This window comes from Hylaeus volcanicus, chromosome 4, assembly GCF_026283585.1.
Source record: "Hylaeus volcanicus isolate JK05 chromosome 4, UHH_iyHylVolc1.0_haploid, whole genome shotgun sequence".
In the NCBI taxonomy this organism is placed as follows: Eukaryota; Metazoa; Arthropoda; class Insecta; order Hymenoptera; family Colletidae; genus Hylaeus; species Hylaeus volcanicus.
The window spans coordinates 7,617,931-7,640,452 of NC_071979.1; the positions used below are offsets into that span (position 1 = coordinate 7,617,931).

The 22,522-nt window shown below is 40.7% G+C and overlaps 1 protein-coding gene across 1 annotated transcript in view; it reads right to left on the reverse strand.

Annotated features, from left to right (window-relative positions):
* The window catches only part of LOC128876032 (protein groucho-like), a 74,060-nt gene that overhangs the window by 36,787 nt on the left and 14,751 nt on the right, over positions 1-22,522 (reverse strand). Inside the window, exon 2 of the mRNA XM_054122130.1 lies at positions 3,356-3,453. Coding sequence (XP_053978105.1) covers positions 3,356-3,453 — 98 coding nt within the window. The remainder of the gene's footprint in view (positions 1-3,355; positions 3,454-22,522) is intronic.

The following is a 22,522-nucleotide window of genomic DNA, read 5'->3' on the forward strand; positions in this document are numbered from 1 at the left end:
CGAACAGAGAGAAAAGAGAGGCACAGATTAAACGATGTTAGCGTACGATGTTAGGATATCGCGGCGAACGTTTCCCTTATCGTCCGAGGCTTGTAGTCGTGTGCCCGTGGCACCTAACTCTGCTCCGCGCGGAGCACGGTTAGGGTGTATTAAATTCGAGCAACGTTTACGACCGACCTTTACGTTCGCGGCGTTAACGTTAATATTAATTATCGCCGGGGTTATGTATGCGTATAAACCGGTACACGCGAAACCATTTAAACCGTGGTCTAAACGGTACGCGATCAAGCTGTTTATGTTGTACTTTGGTCGTTCGCGTCGAACTGGCGAGGAACTTGCGATTAGGTAGCCGCGAGACTAAATACAATCGGATATCCAGTATCCATATCGTCGGGACCTGGCGGAGTCACTAATAATCGACTTGTTGCGATAGCTTCCTCGCGTGATCGATACGTAAATCAACCCTTCGACTGTGGGATGATTTTTGTTGGAAATTCTAAAGGCTCCTTAGAACAGTCAAATTTAAAAAAAATATGGTATAGAAAATTATAAGACGAAACTTTCTTATTTACGAAACGGGATGCCTATTTGAAATAAGATGTTTCAAAAACAATCCTGATGCCGCGCCATTTTCGATACAAAATTCACACGATACACTTCAGAATATACATATTCGTGTGTTCAAATTTGAAGTTCCTATAGTACATGATTTTTATAATAAAAATTCAAGTTCTGTGTTATAATAAAATTTGTACGTGAATAGAAGTTTACTCCGCTCCAAAAAAAAGATGCGAGTAACGAATATCTACTCGAATACTTTTTCTAAAACATTCGAATCCGCCTCTAACATCGAGACTTTCAGACACCATTCGAGGAGAAGAACTGAAAATTGCATAACGCTCGAGGGTTAAGCCGAGCACACGCGAAAAATGCCGATTTCCATCGCGTCGGTATCCGTAGCACGAAAGGCAGGCCTCGCAGTCCCATCGACCACTTTAAAGTGCATATCGCTTACTATTTCAATCGACCCTCGGTCTCTTATATTCCATCGACTTGGGGGAACCTCCGCGTGTGTGTCAGCCAACTTCAAAGAGCAACGCGGCAGGGTAGCGAAAAAAAAGGTGGTTGGAAAGAAACGAACGGAACAGAGAGCGTAAAAGGAAAGAGCTTGAAACTTCCGGCAGGGAAGTTCCACGTAGGAACAATGAGAGTTTCGATCCGCGAAACGTTGAAAAATGCAGCACCGCGGCCAGCAGCCAGCCGTGAGCTTCCTTAATTCCGTATTCGCGATGGCTACGGGCGCACGGGTGTCATTACGCGTCTGCCAATAGCCGCGTTTGTCGTAAATCACTTATGGCTTTTGTGGATCGCGTGCAACCCGCGGAGGCAGCTGCGAGAATTCCCAGGCTCTTTCAATTCGCGACGTGTACCTGTCCGTTGGTGTACGTGTGTATTTCACCTACCCGAGACAAAAGAAGAACCCGAGGGAAGCGTACGAGCGGGCAGGTGCCCCATTTCACGACTCCACTTTTCGTCGTACGATTCATGGGGAGACGTGCACTTCCAAGGATGAGAAAAATCGACTCTATTCTTTTGATTGACCTGCGAAAATTTCAGGTCGATATTCGAGGAACTAACGAAGGATCTTCGAGCGAAGCATCGTCCCTTCGTGGCGTGCAATCGTCGACACTGATTGGTACAACTGCTCGATAGAAGCTTCGATTGGGATGAAACTTCGTAGCTTTGCGAAGCCGTCAAACATACATTATACAAGATTTTATTAGCTACGGTAGGTCGAGTTTCAAGAGTGAAATCGGTATTAAAACTCGAAAACAGTCGGAGATAGAGGAAAAGTATTTGAATAAATGAGCGAGGCATGAAGAAATTCTCAATTTTTATCGAGACATTTTTGTTTGTATCTTCGACTGTTTTTGAATTAACACTTTCGGAGTCAAACTTTGGATTTCACTTGTTCAATTTTTTGAATTTTTAACACGAGAACCATGCACCGTGGAATATTTAAATTTATATACGTTAGTATATACACTCTGAAGTATATCTTGCAAAATTTCTATTAAAAAATATTAAAATATGACATGGAACGAGGCGTTTTCAAACATTATTTTTTCCACGAAATCTCGCAAACATATATTATAGATAATACTATATTATTGGATGTATAATATAATATTCTTTTACGTATAGCTTGCTATAATTTCTCCCAAAAATGGAAATATTAAAAAAATGGCAACGGTACGATACACCTACAGACCTGGCTATTCGGTCCAGGATGGCTTCGTTCGGATCGACTGCGACGTCCACTCTTTCAAATATTAATTCCCAAAGGGGACGTTCTCGTAGTTCGTAAAAAGAGCTCGATTCGCGTCGAACTTTTAAAGGCAACTTTTTTCATGCTTTTTTCATGCTCCACTTCAGCGTTGGCGCCGGTGGTACTGGTAAGCGCGTGTACACGCGCTGCTTACAACTTGATTTCGTTTGACGCTGAATGCTCGTGTTTCAATGTTTAACGCTTCCAAGTCGTTGACTTTTAAATACTTTAAACGCGCAGCAACGAAAGGAACCGCGAACAGCTAACCGACGACTTAATGTCGTAGCATTTGTCGCTTAATGTCGTAGTTACCTAACTCGTGCCTCTTCAATTTTTTTATATTCAATTTCTTAGTTATTATTGAATATAAACAGCATACGGTGGTAAATGTATAAAAGAAACGAGTAACGAAGGGTATAAACGAGAAGTTGGATAACATTTCATTTTGTCCACGCTGTAATCAATTAAACAAATTTTTATAAGTAAGGGACAATACAATTATTAAAAAGATTTCGATGCCAGATCTCGTAGCACTGATGGGCCCTATCTTTTATTGTCATCGTTCACGAATTTACTATAATCCTTTCAAATTACATACGATTTATAGAACCAGTCGGCTTAATTACTTTATAACGTATGCAGATACGAAAAACATATGCTAAAATTATACAGAACAAATGCTCTTATGCCGAATGAAATATTAATATAACTATATTAGTTTACGAAATATACACTGCATACGTTTTGCATACGATTTTCCGTATTAGCATACGCCACGAGTGCATGAAATCCACACCCTGCACATAACAAATTAATGTGATCTTAATAGACGGTTGTAATAATAGGTCTGTTAAAGATCACGCTTGAATTTCCGATATTAATTTGCGGGTGAATTAGTAGCAACTAGAAGCTATAGTGGCAGGTCGCCAAACATTTTGGGAGGTTCCACTTAAACGCGGAGGAAGACGTGTCCCAAAGTACGTCTGATTTAAACAGGTTTTGCAACGCAACGTGCACTTTACTTACGCATGACATTGGTTTTGTAGAAAGTTGAATTCTTCTTTGATCCTGTCGCAAGATTCTGCGACTGTGAATTTGATCTGCTGTCCGGGTTGTGGTGGACCCTGCAAGGAAACAAGACTGATGTTAGTAACAAAATAAAATATTTCTTTACGAAAATAGAATTCATTTCGAATTTATTTCATTTTTATTCACTTTCTTCGTTTAATCGTTCGACCTGTTTTCGACCATTTAAGTTGAGTTTTTTTTTATATATCAAGTATCGGAACGATTATTAAAGATTATCTACTTGTTATTCATTTAATCTTGTACCTTTGATCCAAACAGAAATAGAAATATGACAAAATGTACACGTTATTTGATTAATATATAAATACTAAAAAACGTGAATTAATGTAAATGTACCGTATTTGCAACAGTGGGCTTCATTTATTACCGATTGTATGCTTTACGTTATATAACGTATTTACTTTGATCTTTTTCATATTCTATATAGTTTCTATAAATAACATTTCCATATTATTATCTACATTCATTAATTGCACGTTTTCTCACGTATTCATACACGCAAACCAAGAGAGCATTAATCACCATTTGTCGTTTCTTATATCCGACGGGGTTATGCGATATGCCTTAATGTATATTTTATTTCCATATCCTTAGGGTATCTCTCTAATTACCGTAGCTTAACGTAATTTTAAAAGTGCAAATTCCACTTAGTCTCGACTATTACGAACGTCACAGGCATGTCCTAATAATTCCACCAATTCTATACAATTTGTATTGATTTAAAATTTGTTAACTCCGCGTTAAAATAAATAAATAGCGTGACAGTATATCGAGAGTATGTCGCTACAAATTGCGACTTACTTTGTGAAAGCAGCGGTGGCTCGAGAATGTCTAACTACGTTATGCGTGATATCGCATTATAACGCAGCAACATGTAAAACACGAGCAAACTTTGCTATCTAAACTTTGTTCTATTAATCGTGGACGCACGTTGCACGGAAACCACCGACGGAAGATTGTACATCATTATGTTTTTAGTCGTAGATATACGTGCGAATTATTCTACCGACGTCCAGCAAAAACGCTTGGTGCAGCGGGCGTTTATTTGCTGTTTGCTTTCATTCTAATGATCGATTTCGCTCGGTTTACGCGAGGAGAACGACTACTCTCGATATGAATAAAACAGTTTTCCATGCGATGTTTCTTCTCTGCGCCGTGGTAGGGGAAAAAGGGTTCCCCGGCTTTGAATTATTATTTCTAAACGGAAAGTAGAAACATTCAGAGTATTGGGATTCTTTAATATACAGAATTCATTACAGTCAGTCCATTAAATACCTTGTCTATCCATTAAAGAGAGTCTAAATTAAACAAATGTGTACACGACTAAATCTTACACGTGTATATATTTATAAAATGAAGAACATACTATCCTTTAACCTCTTCAGGGACGATATTCTTTATTATTAAATTTGTGTTCTTTTTATTATTGACAGTAATTATAATTATTAAAAACTAAACGTCCACATATATAGTCAAGGGCCCGAAGAGGTTAATTTAAATAAATTTTATCGATGAATATAGAGAGTACGAATACTCATGGAAGTGACTATATAAAATAAAATAAAATAAAATAAAATAAAATGTCATTTCAGTAACTGTTTAATGATGCCAACGTTAAAGATAGACCAACAAACGATTTCATTTCTCACCCATTACTCGAATCGAATTTTCCTCGTGGCTGATGCCAGACAGCGACTCAAATTTGTCACTAATTAACAGCTGGTGGATTTTATCAAAATTTCACGGCTCGTCAACGAGCATCGATCGCGCTCGCCAAGAGAACCCTGAGAGGCTCGTCGAAAGGAAGATAGCGAGCGCTCGCGTCAGAACCCGCCGCTGTATAATTAATTTCGCACAGCTGTTCACCGTGCAGAAGCGGAATGGATGCAGGAAGTAGTGCGTTAGCCGATTCGCGGCCTGAGGATTAAAAGGGGGGAGGGAATGAGTTGCGGCAGAGGGGTGAAATCGGACGGGCGTAGCGAAGAGGCCCGAGGAGGCGTTCGAACGATGCTCGAGCTGCTCGAGCAGACGGTAAACGGTAAAAGACATCTAAACGCCATCGGCAATCGTGCACGCGTGGACGAGCACACAATGCAACGAATGACGCATCGCGATAACGAGATTGTTCCTGGCAGGTGGAATCTCCTCACCTCCTCTCGTAACCGCGGGGATTTCCAACGATTCAAACGGCACAGAGCAATTTCACATGTGACCTGTTCGTTTATGGGAATGGTACCGTGTCCATCTTTATGAAAGATGGAGTTTCCGCGAACAATGCTTAATATATATGTCGATTTTGTCTGTGGAAAATTTACAACGTCGAGGAGGTAATATTTCTTTCGTTCGTTGGTGCAGTTCGTTGGAGTTCTCAACAATAAGGTTCAATAATGGGATTTTGATTTAATATATTTTTGATTTTGTTATATTGTTAGCATGAATCAATGTATACCCCCTTTTAGACATTTATTATTTAATTCTAGTCTATTCTATAATTTATGTATTCCTTTCTCATACTATATATGCTAGAGTGGTTCTAATTTTAATGATTTTCGAAATCTATGTTACGTACCCTTTAAACATTATTAATTTCTGTAATATTTTTAATGTTTTGATTTTATATATATCGTATGCATCTGAGATCGGAATCTGAGTGTTAATGGATGCCATGATGAATGTGTTTAAATCGGTATAAATCGGAGCGCGTGTATTATGCACGGGAAATACGGATTCATTCAAGCTGGTTCGAATTCAAAATAGACTGCGAACATCTGTTGGAGAAGGAGTGACACCTCTGCGTCGATCGACCGAATTAGATTTTATTCAGTGAAAGACGGTGTGTGGTCGATAGTTCGTTGACTATGTTCCAATCCCCTGTGCCGAATGTAAGTATTGCCACAGAGCGATTCTCGGAATCAAACTGTGCGGCTGTAGACGCGAAAACAATCGTTGCAAATGTTTCATTTTCACCATAGTACAGCTTTGTCGTCACAATACAATTTTATGAGGTAATTAATTAATTCTTCGAATGCTGTAATTTCTTTAAATATTAAAAATTAAGCACAACTAAATAAAAATTCAGTTCACATTCTCAAAAACTTCCAAAACAAGACCCTAAAAGCTGCTCGATTCTTTCATCCAATCCCACGACCCACTACCAATGGCTCCACGGTCCCCCGAGTTGCGACTCGCCGATTTACGAGTACAAGCTCGAATAGTCATCTCGAGACACACTCGACGTCTCTGTAACCGTGGAGAATTAAAGACCGCCGCGGCGTCGTGGGTATCTCGGCGTAAAATTCAACGGCAAATTTCCCTGTCGAAACATTTGCGTTTCCAAGACAGGACACCCCGTATAGTAGTTCTCGTTCGTTACATTGCTCAGCATGCGCACACGATTACACGGAGCGTACAGTCGGGGTATAGTCAACACGATCTCGACTGACTGCAACGGCTCGCAGAGAGAGAGCAAGTGTTAATTACATGTTTGCGGTGTCCGCGAGGATTACACGCTACAACCGAAACTATGAACTTGCGAACGGCGCACGCGTGTACGTGTGCGTTCGGAGTACACGTGGGGATCCCCTTTGCACGTGTGGACGAGAACGATGGTGGGAACAGTCAGAAGGGGATGGGTGGGTGGATGGTGTTCTGCTAACTACGTTCGTAGCCCTGCCTACGCAAGCGTTGTCCTTCGACCGACCTGTAGATCGTGTCGGATACGCTCCCTACAACCATAGTCGCGTTAGCCGAGGTGTATAACTCTTGTACCCGTGAAAATCGATCGACGCGACGTCGCGAAAACGATCCCGGAGAACCTGTGTCTTCGCAGACGCGAAGATGACGGTTGGGGATTGTTAACCTTTTACGCTCGAGGCCTTTTTTTCTGGTATCCACCAGCAACTCCAGATGCTTTCTTAGCATTCTATGTACTTGATTATTATTTGTCGGCTCACTGTGTATCAAACGATTTTTATCCATCAGAAATTGAAAATTTGCATACTAGGTGGCAAAAGATTGTTGATAACAAGGACGATTACATAATTGATACAAAATAAAAACATATTACAAATTTACTAGTTTGAATTTAACGTAAAAGAAACGACATTTCTGGAACCCCTAATACGTCCTTCTTCATCAAAAAACCCAACTTTCCACTATTTGTAACACGGGTCCTCCATCCAGACACCTATTCAATCGTTTTACGCCTTCTAAATTCCTCTATTTCCTTGATGGCGTCAATTATTCCACGTAGCTCGACGTCGAGTCATAAATCTCGTCTGGAAAACGGTTGGATAATTTGCGAAACTCGGTTGATTACTCCTCCGATGAGGAGAAAACAAAAAGGTACGCTGATTAATCAGCGTCTGGATCTCGCTAGAAGTTCCACGAGCCAAAAGCGTGCGGTATCCTCGAGATCCACCGTGGAGAGGGGCAAGGAACGTCCTCGAGGAGAGAAACGAGATGGAAGAAGGCTAGCGCCCGGGTTTATCCGGGGTTAAGCTAGAAGTGCACCACCGCGGATATCTTCCTGACCTCGATCGCAATCGAGTCGTAATCGAATGAAACGAAGAGAGCCCGGGTCCATGGGCATGGTTCAGCTGTCGAGAACCGAATCGATCGCGGAATCCAGTCTTTTAGCGCCAAAGAGTCTCTTGCGGTTCCCTTCACGGCTCCCTGGGCTTTTCAGTCTGCCCTTTATCCCCGCGAAAGGAACCAGGGAATCCAAAGGGATCCGATAAAATATTGAATTCCAGCGCGAAATCAAGACCTCGCGTGCTACAGTATAGACTTGATAAATGCAAGAAAAACGGGACCCAAGCGTTGCATTTATTCAATCGAGGTTTCTATTCTATGTTTACATTTGGCTCGAGTCGAGCGTCGAACTTGTAAAAGGACAGAGACTGAAAAAGAAAGAGGTCCGTGGAAAAGAAGCAGTCGGTAGAAGCGTATCAATAGGATAGGGTCATATTGCACTGCTCAGTGGTGGGGATAGTCATCTTGCGTTTATCCAGTCAATCCTGTCTTGCACTTATCCAGTCTTTACCGTACACAGGAACAAATTGAAGTTCAGTTATTGAACCACTGTAAGGTCGAAATACATATTGACATTCGCAGAAACGACATTACTTTCTGGTCCACCTGATACGTGCAGTGATTGATAAATTATATGGTGTCCTTAGTGTTTTTAAACAACGCTAGATGTTGTTAGTAGTCCATGGAAAGTTATGAATTCGTGTCTTGGAACTGGAAGAAGGGCAGTAAGGTGTTCAGGAAATAGCTAATCAATGATATTAATAGCTTTTAAAAAATTGTAAAATAATAAACAGATTACTTGTAGGTCAATACTGATAACAGGATTAAACCAGGCTTTAAAAAAGTAGATAACGAGCACGTGACCTCGAAGTCACGTGAGGTTACAGAAGGTCAGAAGTTTGAAAATCGCCGATAGCGAATACAATGTTATTCTTCTTTTTCTTTTTTTTCTTTTTTGGAAGAACTAATCTCTCTTTAGCCTTCTCGGATATCGTTCCCTTATTAATGTTTATGTGACTTTGATACCAGCCGATGATTATCGATACTTGTCGCATACAGGTGATCTCGCACCTTCGATCGTGATCCACGACCACTCGAATCTATACATGAATACCTATCTATAGAAGAATTGAAACTTGAACAAAGTATGACTTATATCCTCTACTTGATGTGACATGTATCGTTATACCGGACGCTATACAGTCAGTCCCATAAATATTTCGTTTCGTTTCATTTCATGTACATATTTATAATGAAAGATTTATTTGATAATATAAAGCTAATGGAATATGGGATCACATCTATAGCGACATATATAGTTGTCTATAGCACTAAAAGGGTTAATTTGAATAAAAGAGTAATAACTGTGACAAACTCGTGGAACGGTCTAACAGCATTCGTCCGTTATCCAGCGTGTTGTTCGACCTGGACGTGCGTCCAAGCGTCTAATTCGCAGATCAAGCCGTGCTCGGCGAGCCGTGCTTGGCGAACGCGGAATTTCTAATTTCGCCGGACCCCGCGCGAACGCGGAACGAGAGGAACGCCGAACATCCCAAAGGCGAAATCGGCTCGCAAAGAGGCGAGAGTGGGCATTGCTCGCGGCGCGTAACGCAAGCGGCACTTTGCGGCTGTTAGAGCGTTTCGGCTAATGCGCTAAAATGCACTTCGTTACGCCGTGCACCGCAATGCAAACCGGCCGGTGCACGGTGCATTCACTCCGCGCCCACTGCGGTGGAAATAACGTATAGTTACCGACACCGGCGGATTTTCCCGATCCGGGCGCGCGAGCGAATTTGTCGCCGAAAATCCTCGCGATAAGTTTACAAACAATTTGCCAGGATCGATTTGTTTGGACGCGCCAAGGAGTCCTTTCCTCTCTTACAGGAGGCTACCGATCGATATCGGATGACGAATTCACTCTTCTTCGATAAAGTAACGTTTTTGAACGAGTAAAGGTGTTTTTAACCCTTTCCGCTCAGTTGTTCCCTCCCAGAGAACATCGAAGTTTATTAATCACTAGCTGCAGTGATTCGGTGTTGTTGTGACTCAGTCTGGTTAAATGGATAAGAAAGAAACGAGTAAACACATATTTACAATATGTTGAAATAATGAAATGAAATTATTAAAAATCTATGAAATAATAACGGAAACATTGAAAATGCTAAGTGACAGTAGCGAACAAACCAAACTATGGTTTATATATAGAGTTATATAAAAAAATATCACGCGATGTTACGTCAGAAGAGAAACAGCAGCAAACACCGTGTTAATAAATTGGAATAAAAACGAAATTAACGAGCTGTAAAATAAATGACGAAAATCACTTTACTTATCCACCAGACACCTGTGGTTATCCCCCTTTAAATATCGACGAGCATAACCGCGAAATCTCGTTTACATACAAATATGCGTTCATGAGCAGGGACGACGTTTCTCGTTTTCGAGGACACGTTATCTTTATTAATCGTGTCACAGACAACCGGTTTTTTATTTGAAACAAAAAAAAATGCTGGATTTACTTATACTCGACTTTTGAAAATTTCAGTTTAATATATTATATCCTTTTAGGATATACCTAGATTGTATCTTTTTACTCGACTGTATCCCACAATTAACGAGAAATTATTTGTAATTAGACTGTACATATGAAAAGTTGTTTTGCCATTTTTACATAGACATGCAATAATGTTAGTTTTATACAAATACATATACAAAAATTATGAAACCATCATATTTTGAATTTAAAAGATGAACATTCAATATTCATTTATTATCTTTAAATTTCCTAATTTGTAAAAGGGGTAGAAATTTACCAAAATTACTTCTCACATTTTTGGTGTTTATAAAATTGATACAGAAATCGCAAATAAACCATATATATTTATAATTCAACGTTTTCCTTTGTTTCATAATAATATAAAAATAATTGTAACGAACATAAGGTGCCCTTCTATTTTTTTTAATAAAAGTATAAACTTTCCTCTCTGGGAGCTCAAAAAACCCGCTACGCCACTGATAAACGCGCTTCTCCTTTTTGTTAAACCAGTCCCAGCGCAAAGTAGCGTGTCCTGTTAAAACCGGTATCCTTTTATCGAAACGGAAATATTTTCTGCACGGGTTATGTTTTCCACATCGCGACGTGAATCTGATTTACCATCCTCGGACTTCCATCGCGCGTCTCGCGAAAAGATCGCCTCGAGGAAAGCGTTGTTGTCCCGACGAAAGCTTCCTCGAGCGTGCCAAGGAAATTTAAGGATACTTTCGCTCCGTACACGTCCACGTGCGCACACGTTGAGAGAAAATAAATTCCGCGGCCATCAACAAGGTGGAGAATCATATTTCTCCACCGTGCCCTCAAACTGTCGTGGGGATGAAACTCATCGCGTCGGATGAAACGTGATAAATGCGCGAACTATAATACTGCGCGCATATTTATTTTTCCACGCTCCGAGCGCACTGAAAAATGGCGAGCAAACTTGCAAACGGACTGGCAACCCTTTGTTTGTTTATCCCGTTATTCGGACACGGAGATGAGCGTTATCTGTATTGGAGAAATTATTCAAAGGAAATATTGAACGAGGATGGTTTATATCTCGAGCAGGGATGCTTCTTGTACGTTATTCGAAGGGTTCGAGTAAATAGAGCTGTGTTTATTTGACGAATAACGAGAGAATGTATTTGTTCGCGGGAAAATAATTCGTGTTTATTTGACGAATAACGAGAGAATGTATTTGTTCGCGGGAAAATAATTCGGTAGTTGCGAATAAATTTTGAATAAAGGTGAAGGTAAACATGAAAATCTTATTTCAAGCTGAAGATACCATTCGTCGAATAAAAAGACATCTAATGTTGCGAAAATAAACAATAATGTTAAATTTAATTACACGTGTGTCCAAACACTACCGATCGTAAAGTTAACTAAAATCTGCGATTCTTCGAAGTAACCCAATTTGAAGATAACTCGACACGTGCATCTAAAGATTCGATGCCAAAACAGTTCGTTGCAATTACACGAGTAGTTTCAGGAGTAAAAGAACTTGTTTCGCCGTGTTAGGAATGAATCTCGAACTAGACAGTGATAAACGGATGGAAGAAACCTGCCAGGCGGTTTTATAGCCACCATTCTCAACTTTGGTGTAAACGAGGGCACAGAGACAGTTAGGTTCGGAGCTCAATTTGCTTTCGTTATCGTTACGCAGCACTCTTTACTATTTCGGCGCTGTCTGCTCGTACGTTCATGAAATTCTCCTTCTAGGAACTACACTGTCAATACCTTCGACAAATAGATTAATCCGCGCGTTTGCATTGATACGGACGTATCACTCTGGGCGGTGATATCTGCTCAACGGTACGTTTACTAGATAAAAAGCATAAGCACATAAGAGTGTAGCCTCGCTCTCTTCTATGAATAGAATACGTCAACAGTTTGTTTGAATCAGCTAGTTACGATCTAACACGTGTTCGAGATGCCAACGATTTCCGAACGACTACGAACCCATCTGCCAAACGTGAATGCTCTACAGGGTGTCTTAAACATTATCGCTCGAGACAGCTTTTTTTCTCAAATAAAATTGTATGCCTTTTGAATTAAAGAAGAAAATATTCTATACCGATGTATAGTATTTCTGTGATCCACCTCTGAAGTTTACCCACCATGTTGAGATTGCATCAAGACTGGTACGTAATAATAATCTAATTCTTTTGCGAATTACTGCGCGAAATATTGTAACAAATGACGTCCGTCCTGGACTAATGGGTTCTGGATCACGACGACTTAAACGGTAATGTTCGATTTCCTCAAACATATGCGAAAAAGTCGTCCCGGTCGAAATTCGTGTTACTTCGACTCGGTAAGCGTTGATTTAAGCAATCGGTAGCTGTGAAAGCAAGTCACGGCTGACCGAACCTCAAAGCGGTGCCGCTTGCGTATCGATGGGGCAACTAGTAATGCAAACTAAGATGAAAGTAACAAAGCAAACTGCCGAACATACCGAATGCATAGTCAAGTTTCCTATAAATCCTACTACTAAATCTGTTTTTCAACTCTTCGATTTATTTGCTAAAAAGCAATCATTTGATTGTTTATCGAGAGTCGACCATGCTACAATAATTATACAGGGTGTCCCGTGACTGGCGGTACAATGTAGAATAAACATTTTTCATGTGACGCTTTATTTTCGAAAAATTAAAATATCTCGTGAAGTATTCATTTTTTTAACACTTTATCCTGATACTCTTTTTACGTGAAATGGTGAAACGATTCAATCATTTGATTGCTTTTTACTGACGGTTTCGCTTTCTCTGAACAGCGAAGCATCAGGCTGATGTACATCGAGCTATACCAAATATCGGTTCGCACGAATGATTATCACAGTGATACCTGCGCGGCACCGGTTTAAAGTTCCGTTTATGTAACCATTCTCTGCCATTTAAATCCCCACGAACCTACCTTCATCGTCACGATCCAGATCCCACCGAGCAAACCACAAACAACATCCCATTTCGCGATGCATGCATCCGCGCTCGCAAAAGAACCCAAGGTTCCTTTGTCCATCGAGGCGAAAGCGATCGAAACGTTTTCTTTCCGTCGCGTAGAAGCGTTGCGGTCGCTCGCAATCCCCTCGGGCGGTATCCCCGGCATTCGGTCGGTGTCTCGCTCGGAGTATCATTAAAATCGTTTGACCTTAGAGAGGGAGGGAGGGACAAAGTACACAGCGGTGTCGTCCTCTCGGCGCGAGGGTCTGCGGTCAGAGGTTACGCCGACGGGGGCTGGGTAGTTGTTAAATTCTCGGAGATGGTGCGCACCTGAGAGACCAACGGGAGAGGGAGGAAACGTTTCCGCGAGACGGCGGCAAAAGGTCGACGGAGAGACCGGTAATCCACGAGCGAGATGCAGAGAGGAGAGGTCGGAGGGCTGAGGGGGGTCCACATTGCAGAGAAAGAGGGGCAAAGGTGGCCACGGACGAGGGAAGTTGCGGTTTTCGTGGTCGCCGCGGTTGCGGCTTAGGCAAATTGAGATAGTTCGCAAACCACCGACCAGCTGACCTAACCGTCACGCCAGGATGCTGGCGGGACAAGGCGGGAAGGGGACAGGGGGCGGAGGGCGGCCGTTCTGCTTGCTCCTGGGAGAGAATTTCGCAGTTCAAAAGGAAACGGTGAACGCGAGTAGCTCATTTCGATACCCGCTGCCTCTGCGGTCGCGGCGTAAAAAAAAAAAATAAATAAAAAAACTAGCTCGAGCGTGTCTGGAGCGTGTTCGCGCGGAATTGGTTGGATTCGCGACGATGTTTTCGCCGAAACGAATCGGACGGTTGATTCCTCGTGGTTCGCTACATCGACGGGGACAGCGTGCTGCGTGAATGACTTCGGGGAATTTTTTCATGATCGTTTTGCGTCGTCGTGGGTGGCGTATTCGAGAAATTGTGGAGGTTATCGAGAGTCGACCATGCTACAATAATTATACAGGGTGTCCCGTGACTGGCGGTACAATGTAGAATAAACATTTCTCATGTGACGCTTTATTTTCAAAAAATTAAAATATCTCGTGAAGTAATCATTTTTTTAACACGTATTCGAGAAATTTTGGAGGTTATCGAGAGTCGACCATGCTACAATAATTATACAGGGTGTCCCGTGACTGGCGGTACAATGTAGAATAAACATTTCTCATGTGACGCTTTATTTTCGAAAAATTAAAATATCTCGCGAAGTAATCATTTTTTTAACACTTTATCCTGATACTCTTTTTACGTGAAATGGTGAAAGGATTCGATCTATTCGAAGGGTCGTCTGGTTAATAAATATTCTGGCTTCTTTTCTAAACACCGTGTATCATTGTACCCCGCAAGGTGGTCACGTTCTCTATTGTTAGCAAAACTTTAGAATGAACTGCACGGACACATTTGTTGCGTATTCAACGCACTCCTCGAGTCAAAACCGTCCTGACCCACAAGTGGGTCAACGGATAGTGAACGTGTGAAGACTGCTTAGATTCCTGCATGCTATGGTCGTGGTAGAATCAACTGACCACGCAAGGTCACTGGGTGACTATCCCCACCAGTATTCAGTCCCATATTGACTGCTCCATACATTAAGAGATGGGTATATTCAACAAGTTTGTTTTCGAAAACTGACTCAATGAAAGACCTGTTTGCTCTGAATAATCGCACAAAAATAATTCTAATTTATATTGTTGAAATAAAATAACGATACTGGAGCAGTCACGCGTTAAAATTCCATCCAAGCTTGTAAATAAAATTGCGCCTTGAGCAATGTGTCATTACTGCCACATTTTGTTGGAAAACACTCTTGTGACCGAGGTTCGCAGTAGGCACTACAATTGTTAGCACAATTGTTTCGCTCGTTCGGCGAAATAAATCGACTTTTTGTTTATAGTCTCGATAAGTTGAATAAGTTCTACGTGCAGTATGCACTAATTAGGCATTCTCGTGTTGGAATTGACTCGTATTTGTAGTACACGACGCAAAGAACATCTGTTTTTACCAGATGTTAAACTCGGAATGGACAAACTTCATTCCACGTACATATAAGTTAGCTCGGCGTTTACGAGATGCGTTCTTTTTCATTTTACGTCGTTTGCTACATCTATCCTGCGGGTGTTTATGTAAATTCATATTTTTACAGGTTCAGATAAAGTGTCTTATCTTTTAAACAGTATAATATGTACTCCATTGTTGATATTTTATATATTTATGCATTTATACACATCCTCGTACATTTTCCCATATTCTCATTTTTCATAAATGCATAAACATCCGCATTGCAGTTATAACGATTGAACGTCGAAATTCTGCGTAGATGTACGTTTAACGATGCGTCTCGCTGTCTCAGAGTTGCAATAAATAACCGTGTATCGTGTCGAATTGTTCCATCGTCATTCTGGCACAGCTTACGAACGCTTCGCCAAGAATAACTAATCAACATCGCGTCAAAACTTGCTAACGCTCGACATTTCCTAGTTTTTCCATCGTGCGTCTATCGTTATTTTAACACTTTGTGTAGCGGCAGACTATTTATAGAGATTAATTCCAGTATCCAGGTGTGTTTGTCTAGATACAATGTTCAACACGATAAAGCATTTGTTGCACCAAGTATACGATATGTAAAGGTATCAATGTCAGCCTAGATTAATATATACTAATCTTGAAAATCCTTACCTAAAGCTGTACATTGTTTCTAGATAAACCACTAAATAAAATGTTAAAGGCTACGTGTGAAAATTCCAAGAATAGCGTTGCAATCGGTATCGATATCGAGAGACGACTTAAAAACATGAAACCGAAAAAAGCCGAGCGTTTTCCTACATATCGATATCAGAAATCACAAGTCTTAACTCGAAATTAAATATAAAATTAGCGTTATCGATGTATCGTAATCAACATCGTCATTGGCCATTAAATTTACCGAGTCACCGAACGTATCGCCGCGATATCGCGGCTACAAAAATCCTAACCGGAAAACATTTTATCCCTGGTATTGATATTGCGATAAGTCTTGTACTACAAATACCGAAAATCGATCTTGATCGCTTATCGCTTGTCTCGAGTACGTCCTTTCAACGGCCGTGTCGATAAGGGGAATACAATTCTCGCCTCTACCTTAGAAACATAATGGAAAAGTTGCCTGCGTGTGTACACTCGAAATTTCGATTTCGAAACACGATTCCACCGTAGACATTTCGAAACATTTTTCCAAGACAGATTAAAGGGAAACACGAGGTTCGACATGGAATGATTTCAATTTGAATTAACGTACGAATATCTGCAATTAAAATGTGGATAGTTTTCAAGTGAAATTTGCGCGTGGGTAATTTTAAATTAAAATCAAAGTGCGAATATTTCAAATTTAAATTGATGTGTAAATGGCATAAATCAAGATCGACATCTCTCAGGTTACGATCTTAACCTTGTTTATCTTCGCAAGTTGCCCTGTTTCGATAACAACAATCGGCAACAAAGTTTACTAGACTTACGACGTCCCTCAAAGTCTACGTCCGAGTGCAGTATTAAAAAATTCATTCCTCGATTCAAAAGAATACCCAAAAATTGGCTCTCCGGATCAAAATACCTGCCCCAAAAGTAAGAATATCCCGTACCGTTCGTTTTCAGAAATATTATCCCGTAACTGTTTCATCGATACGTCCTGTGGGAGTCCCTGAAGAGGGAAAGAGACGCAATTAGAGATAGAAGATACCGATAGGATCGCGTCGATCAGAGCGGCTGAGCGCCACTGGCGGTAGGTAAACAGTACTGTATTGTATTTGTGTGCTTAGCCCGGCAAATATTAGCCACCATATCGCTTATGGTGCTTGTTGAGCGAGGGTGATGGTCGATAGTTCCCGTGGTGGGAGCGGTGAAGAGGCTTCGTTCGTGAGCGTTGTCTGAGCGAGCAAGCGACCAGGCTGCTCACGGGCTTAGCGGCGCGCGGGCGAGTGCGCGCACACACAGCCGGTCAAATACACACGTCGGCGAGGGTGGTGGTGCGCGGTGTGTGATTCGTGGCTGAGTGTGTTTGTCCATCCGTCCATATAGGGCTGTTTGTCCTTGCTCTCCTTGTTTGAAGAACGTCGGGATCCCGGTCTGTGCAAACTCCTCATTATTGCGAACAATGTACACAGGGTACAGCGCGTGCGTGTCCGCGCCCTTCGACTCGCTCGTGCTCTCATCGACTGGTGCCGTTTCGCGCGTGTGAACGTTACACGTGTTGCAGATGGCGTAAACGTTGCACGAAATACAGTAGAACTTCATTTATACGACTCGGTCGAGGGTTAAGACTGTTTCCATGACTGGATAGTTCGTATAATAGAGGTCCACTAGCTATCTCCATGAGCCCTTTACCATGGACCTCCGTGCTCGACTATGGTTTAGGTAACAGAAGGTACCGGGGACTAAAAGGTACTGAGCTCAGCTATCGGAGGCAACAGGATACTGTGCCTATGGTACTAGGTTCCCATCAAGCTTCAATTTTATTTCAAATTCCCATGGAACCATATTTATATTTATTATTGTAAGACCCAATGGGCCTAAAAGGAGCTCGGGTACCTCGGGGTCGCTAAACCCGTACTGTAGCTGCGATCAACCATAGCTACAGCCTCTGAGGATTTAATTCAATAAACTATATATGAGTGGACACTGAATTCCTGCCTTATTATTATTAAATTTATATGGATTTATTTTAATGCCTTGTATTATGGTGTGTGACGTTTAAATACTCTGTACTTTATGCGTCTAAATTTTAGAATAATAAAAAATTCATATCTTGCACGATATAAAACAATTTTAAATTATTTAAATTAGCATTATTATTCATACTATGCATGACAAAAATAATGTATATTCGTGTGCTTCAAACTTTGAATTCCTTCCTTATTCGCGTAAACTGTAGACACATATTGGAAAAGATTTAATTTTCATTTAATTTTGAGGATCATAAACGTTGATATGGTTTCCAGTAGCTAAACATGTACTTCTAACGTAAAAAGTAACATACGTCAAGCTTCTGTTCAAGTGATTCCAAAAATACTAGCTGTAATCGGAGCGCGATTATTGTTTCGTCATCGAGTTGCAAAATGGTTACAAGTTGGCAGCCAACGCTTCGAGCATCTCATCGAATGATAAGAAACATGTAACATCGGTACATTAGGAACGAATCAGAGTGAAACGAGATAAAACGCTTTTTTTTCCCTATCTATGATCGAACTGACCTCGAGTGACTGTGGGGTCATTGAACTCGTCTCAAATATAGATTACAATTGTGCTGTGTTGCGATTCAAAATTTTGCTTCGCACCCCTATCGAAGGTTCACGCGTCGAAATTCAACCCGGAGCTCGCGAGAATTTTGCAAGCACCGACTTCTATTTTTAAACAACGCACCAAAGCATGGAAAACCGTAATGTTCGGTAAGAGACACTTCGTTCGCAGTCGAAGCAATTTAAAAATTTCCAGCACGTACGCGAGGGAGGGTACCCCAACTGAAAACCGTCGATTTTCAGGCTGCGTTGATGCTAGGCACGATTTTAATTTGTAATCAGGACTCGCCGCATGAAAATAAGCAATCGATACGCGTGAGGAGAGACCGACAGAGACCAGAAAGGGCGGGTTGCCTCTTACAAAATCGAACCGGCTACTTTCCGTGGCGATCGCGGCCCGTCTAACCACCATGAAACTCGTACGTAGGCATTTTAATGGTGACGAGGGTCGAAGTACCATTTCCCGAATTCGGCCATTAACGCGGAAATTGACGGCAGTTTTAGGGCGGGCCGTCCCAAATTGCCCGGAGCCCTTCAATTTCGTAGTCGATTCCGTCCCCTCGCGATAATCCACGTCGGACGGTGTACGAAATTCGCCCCAAAGGAAGACTGCTATTCACCACGGGACTCTGTTGTTCTCACCTACCCACCGTCGTACTTAAAACTTTCGACCCTAATTATACAAGGACGGGGGGGCACACCGATTTCGGCTCGACGGTACCAGACGAGGGAGGATCATGACGTTGATTAAGGAACATCATTATCGAGAACCGTAGGAAAGGTCAACATTTGGGAATCTTTTATGGCGATATCAGTGTTTACGAGATACAGTTAACCTCTTGATGGATATTTACGCATATGTGTACGTGTACGTTTATATTTAAAATTATCGTTACTTACGATCACGATATAACTTTCGGAATTAAAATATTAGGTTGTTCTAAAAGTTTCTTTCGTGAGTTGCATTCAATTATTTTCTGTGACGGTGTTTATATGAATAGACAATCTAATTTCTTAGACATTGATGCTGTAACAGTAATGGAGCGAAATAAATTGTACACAATTTTGTTATGCAACATAAAACATAAAATATTTTGTATGAATTAATTATTAATAAAAAGAAAGAAAATTTTGGGACAACCTAATGTATGCCATATTGAAGCGAGATAGCATATTTGTATGCTGAAATCGATTTACAAGTAAAGATTGCTTCGGTTTGGGTGCATTCGACCTATTTAAAATTTCGTCCCTCAAGAGGTTAAATATTTGAGTATAATTTTCTTTGGGAAATGTTAACTTGCAGAGAAATTATGGACGCCCTCGTACGACGAAAAGGAAAATAAAATTAAAATATTTAAAACGTGGAATAAAGTTAGAATATTTAGTATCTGGAATAAAATTAGAACATCTAGAAAATAAAATGCAATTACAATTGATATCTATGCATAGATAGGAAGCAAATTAAATACGTACATGGACAGAAATAGCATTATTATGTAGAATAACATGACTTTCGACCTTTGATTCATCTTTTCCTTGGTATACAAAAATATATTCTAAACTTTATATAACATCACATGGTGTAATACTTAACGATTTTATGTATTTGGAACGTATGTTATTGCTAGACTGCAGATTTTTATACATCTATAAAAAAGTTAAATGTGCAAGAAACTCCAAAATGCACACAGTGTGCAAGAGTATAAAAAACATATCGAAAATAAAGTTCATACTGTAATATTAAAATAAATTTCAGAAAGTAAAATAAGGAGAGAAATATAAATTCTTATTTAGTTACAATTTTTTGTAGGTACGTTTACAAAGAATTTATTTTGCATAAAGATCCGCAGTTCAGTTATTACAGAAAACACGTATACAAGATACCCAGATAAATATTTCATAAATTAACGTAAAACCATTAATATCGTACTTTGCATATATTCTGTATGCGTTTTACGACCTTGCACATACAAATTTTCTGCTTGAAAGATCACGAATGCCTCCAATTTATAAATCGTTCGAATCACAGAATGAAAAGTAGAAATACCTGACAGAGACTGCGTACCATGTATCAACTATTCAATGGATTCAATTGCGAAGGCGCGAACAGAAGACGTTATTCCGCTCCCTCGACTTATTTCTGGCCGCGAACCAATTATTTCTGGTTGGCCGACGAATTACGAGACACGGTAATATAGCACCTTGGAAATCCAACCCGTACGGCGTACTAGACTCGCATTACTAAACGATAAAGTCAATCAAGCAGTCGAGTCCGCTGAACTATGTCGAGCACTGTATTATCTTGAATCGCTTCCAAGAGTAAGTAATAATTTTCACAAAGTCTTCGCGTGTACCGAGCTCCGCGTAACCGCGCTATGTACATATTTCTCCAACAATCGCGATATCGTGTTCGCCAAATCTTTCCACGTTCGAAAGTCCGATACGACCTCGGCTCGTTACCGACTCCAGGAAGCACAGAAACGCGACGACGCGATCTACGTTCGTTTCCTCGTATTTATTTACCAATACGCGTGTTTGTTTACCTAACGGAACGCTAGGGGAACAATTGCTCCTCGCCGGGCACAAAGGAAATACGAGCGAACGCATTATACAACGCTGTAAAACGCGGAATAAACGCTAGCGTCGAAATAACGTTCGGTTCTCTACTCGTTCGAAACCCACGCGTAAATATTTTCATAGTCGATTGCAGCCGGTTAATTGTGCTAACTGTATTTGATTCCGGGCACCGTTCGACTGATATAATCTGAAATATTATTTCGAGTAACGTGTTGTTTTGTTTCGTCATTTTTCGTGCACCTGTGGTTATTCTTGCAACGATATTATTTGAAATAATCGTTTAAAATGATCATGAAATTGTTCTTCCAAATGATACGATAAATCATAAGTACGCAACGATTTCAAATTTGAATAGCACGTTTGCTATCCAAACTCTAGAAATCAAGAAACAAATATTAGCTGTAGAAAATAATTATATACCTTTCAATTCACAAAATAAAAAAAAAAAATCATACGGTCAATCTGTGTTTTTCGTGAAAGTTGGTACTTCGATGTAACAATTTGCCGAGCAAATATTTCTCTGTAAACCAAAGTTACAAACGATCGAATGCAAAGGCACAGAATTAATTTCTACGCCTACTATATTCCATAAAACAAGCTGGCGCAAAAGTGGAGACGTGCCTATCGAAACAATTTGAACACCCGGTATCTCGAGTCGTGCGTATTTACGTTTCCGAGGAAACGTAACAGTGAAAAGTGTACATGCATCGCTCAAACCGAACTCAAAATTCATGAGGACATTCCTATTCTGTTCTATTCCGGTCGAGTAGCCTTACTTAGCCGGCTTGCATAGCTTTCGAAGACGGTGAATACACGTCAAGCTGAAATATTCGTACGTGGAGAAGTCGATATACAAAATCGACGTGAAAGACAACATCGATAAGATCAAGTCACGTATACGCGTTTCGATGGTCGCGATAAGGTAACCCTGATTATCAACAGCTCAACTTGAGAGGGAACACTCGTTTATTTCCATTGAGAAAGTTGTTGGATCGTGCCATAATTATTTGCCATTTTTCAAGTGGATTCGAGCGACAGATTTATTGGCGAAAATAGGTGATGGGATTAAGTTATTAAGAGTATTGGTATCTACCAACTTTCATTTGGTATGCGAAGTAGGAGAAGTTTTGGAATAGGTGTACGAATCACGGAGGCAAGGTAACTGAAGGCACATGTGCTCGCATGTGCCAACCTTCGCCAAGTTCCAAGCGCATGTGCCAACCTTC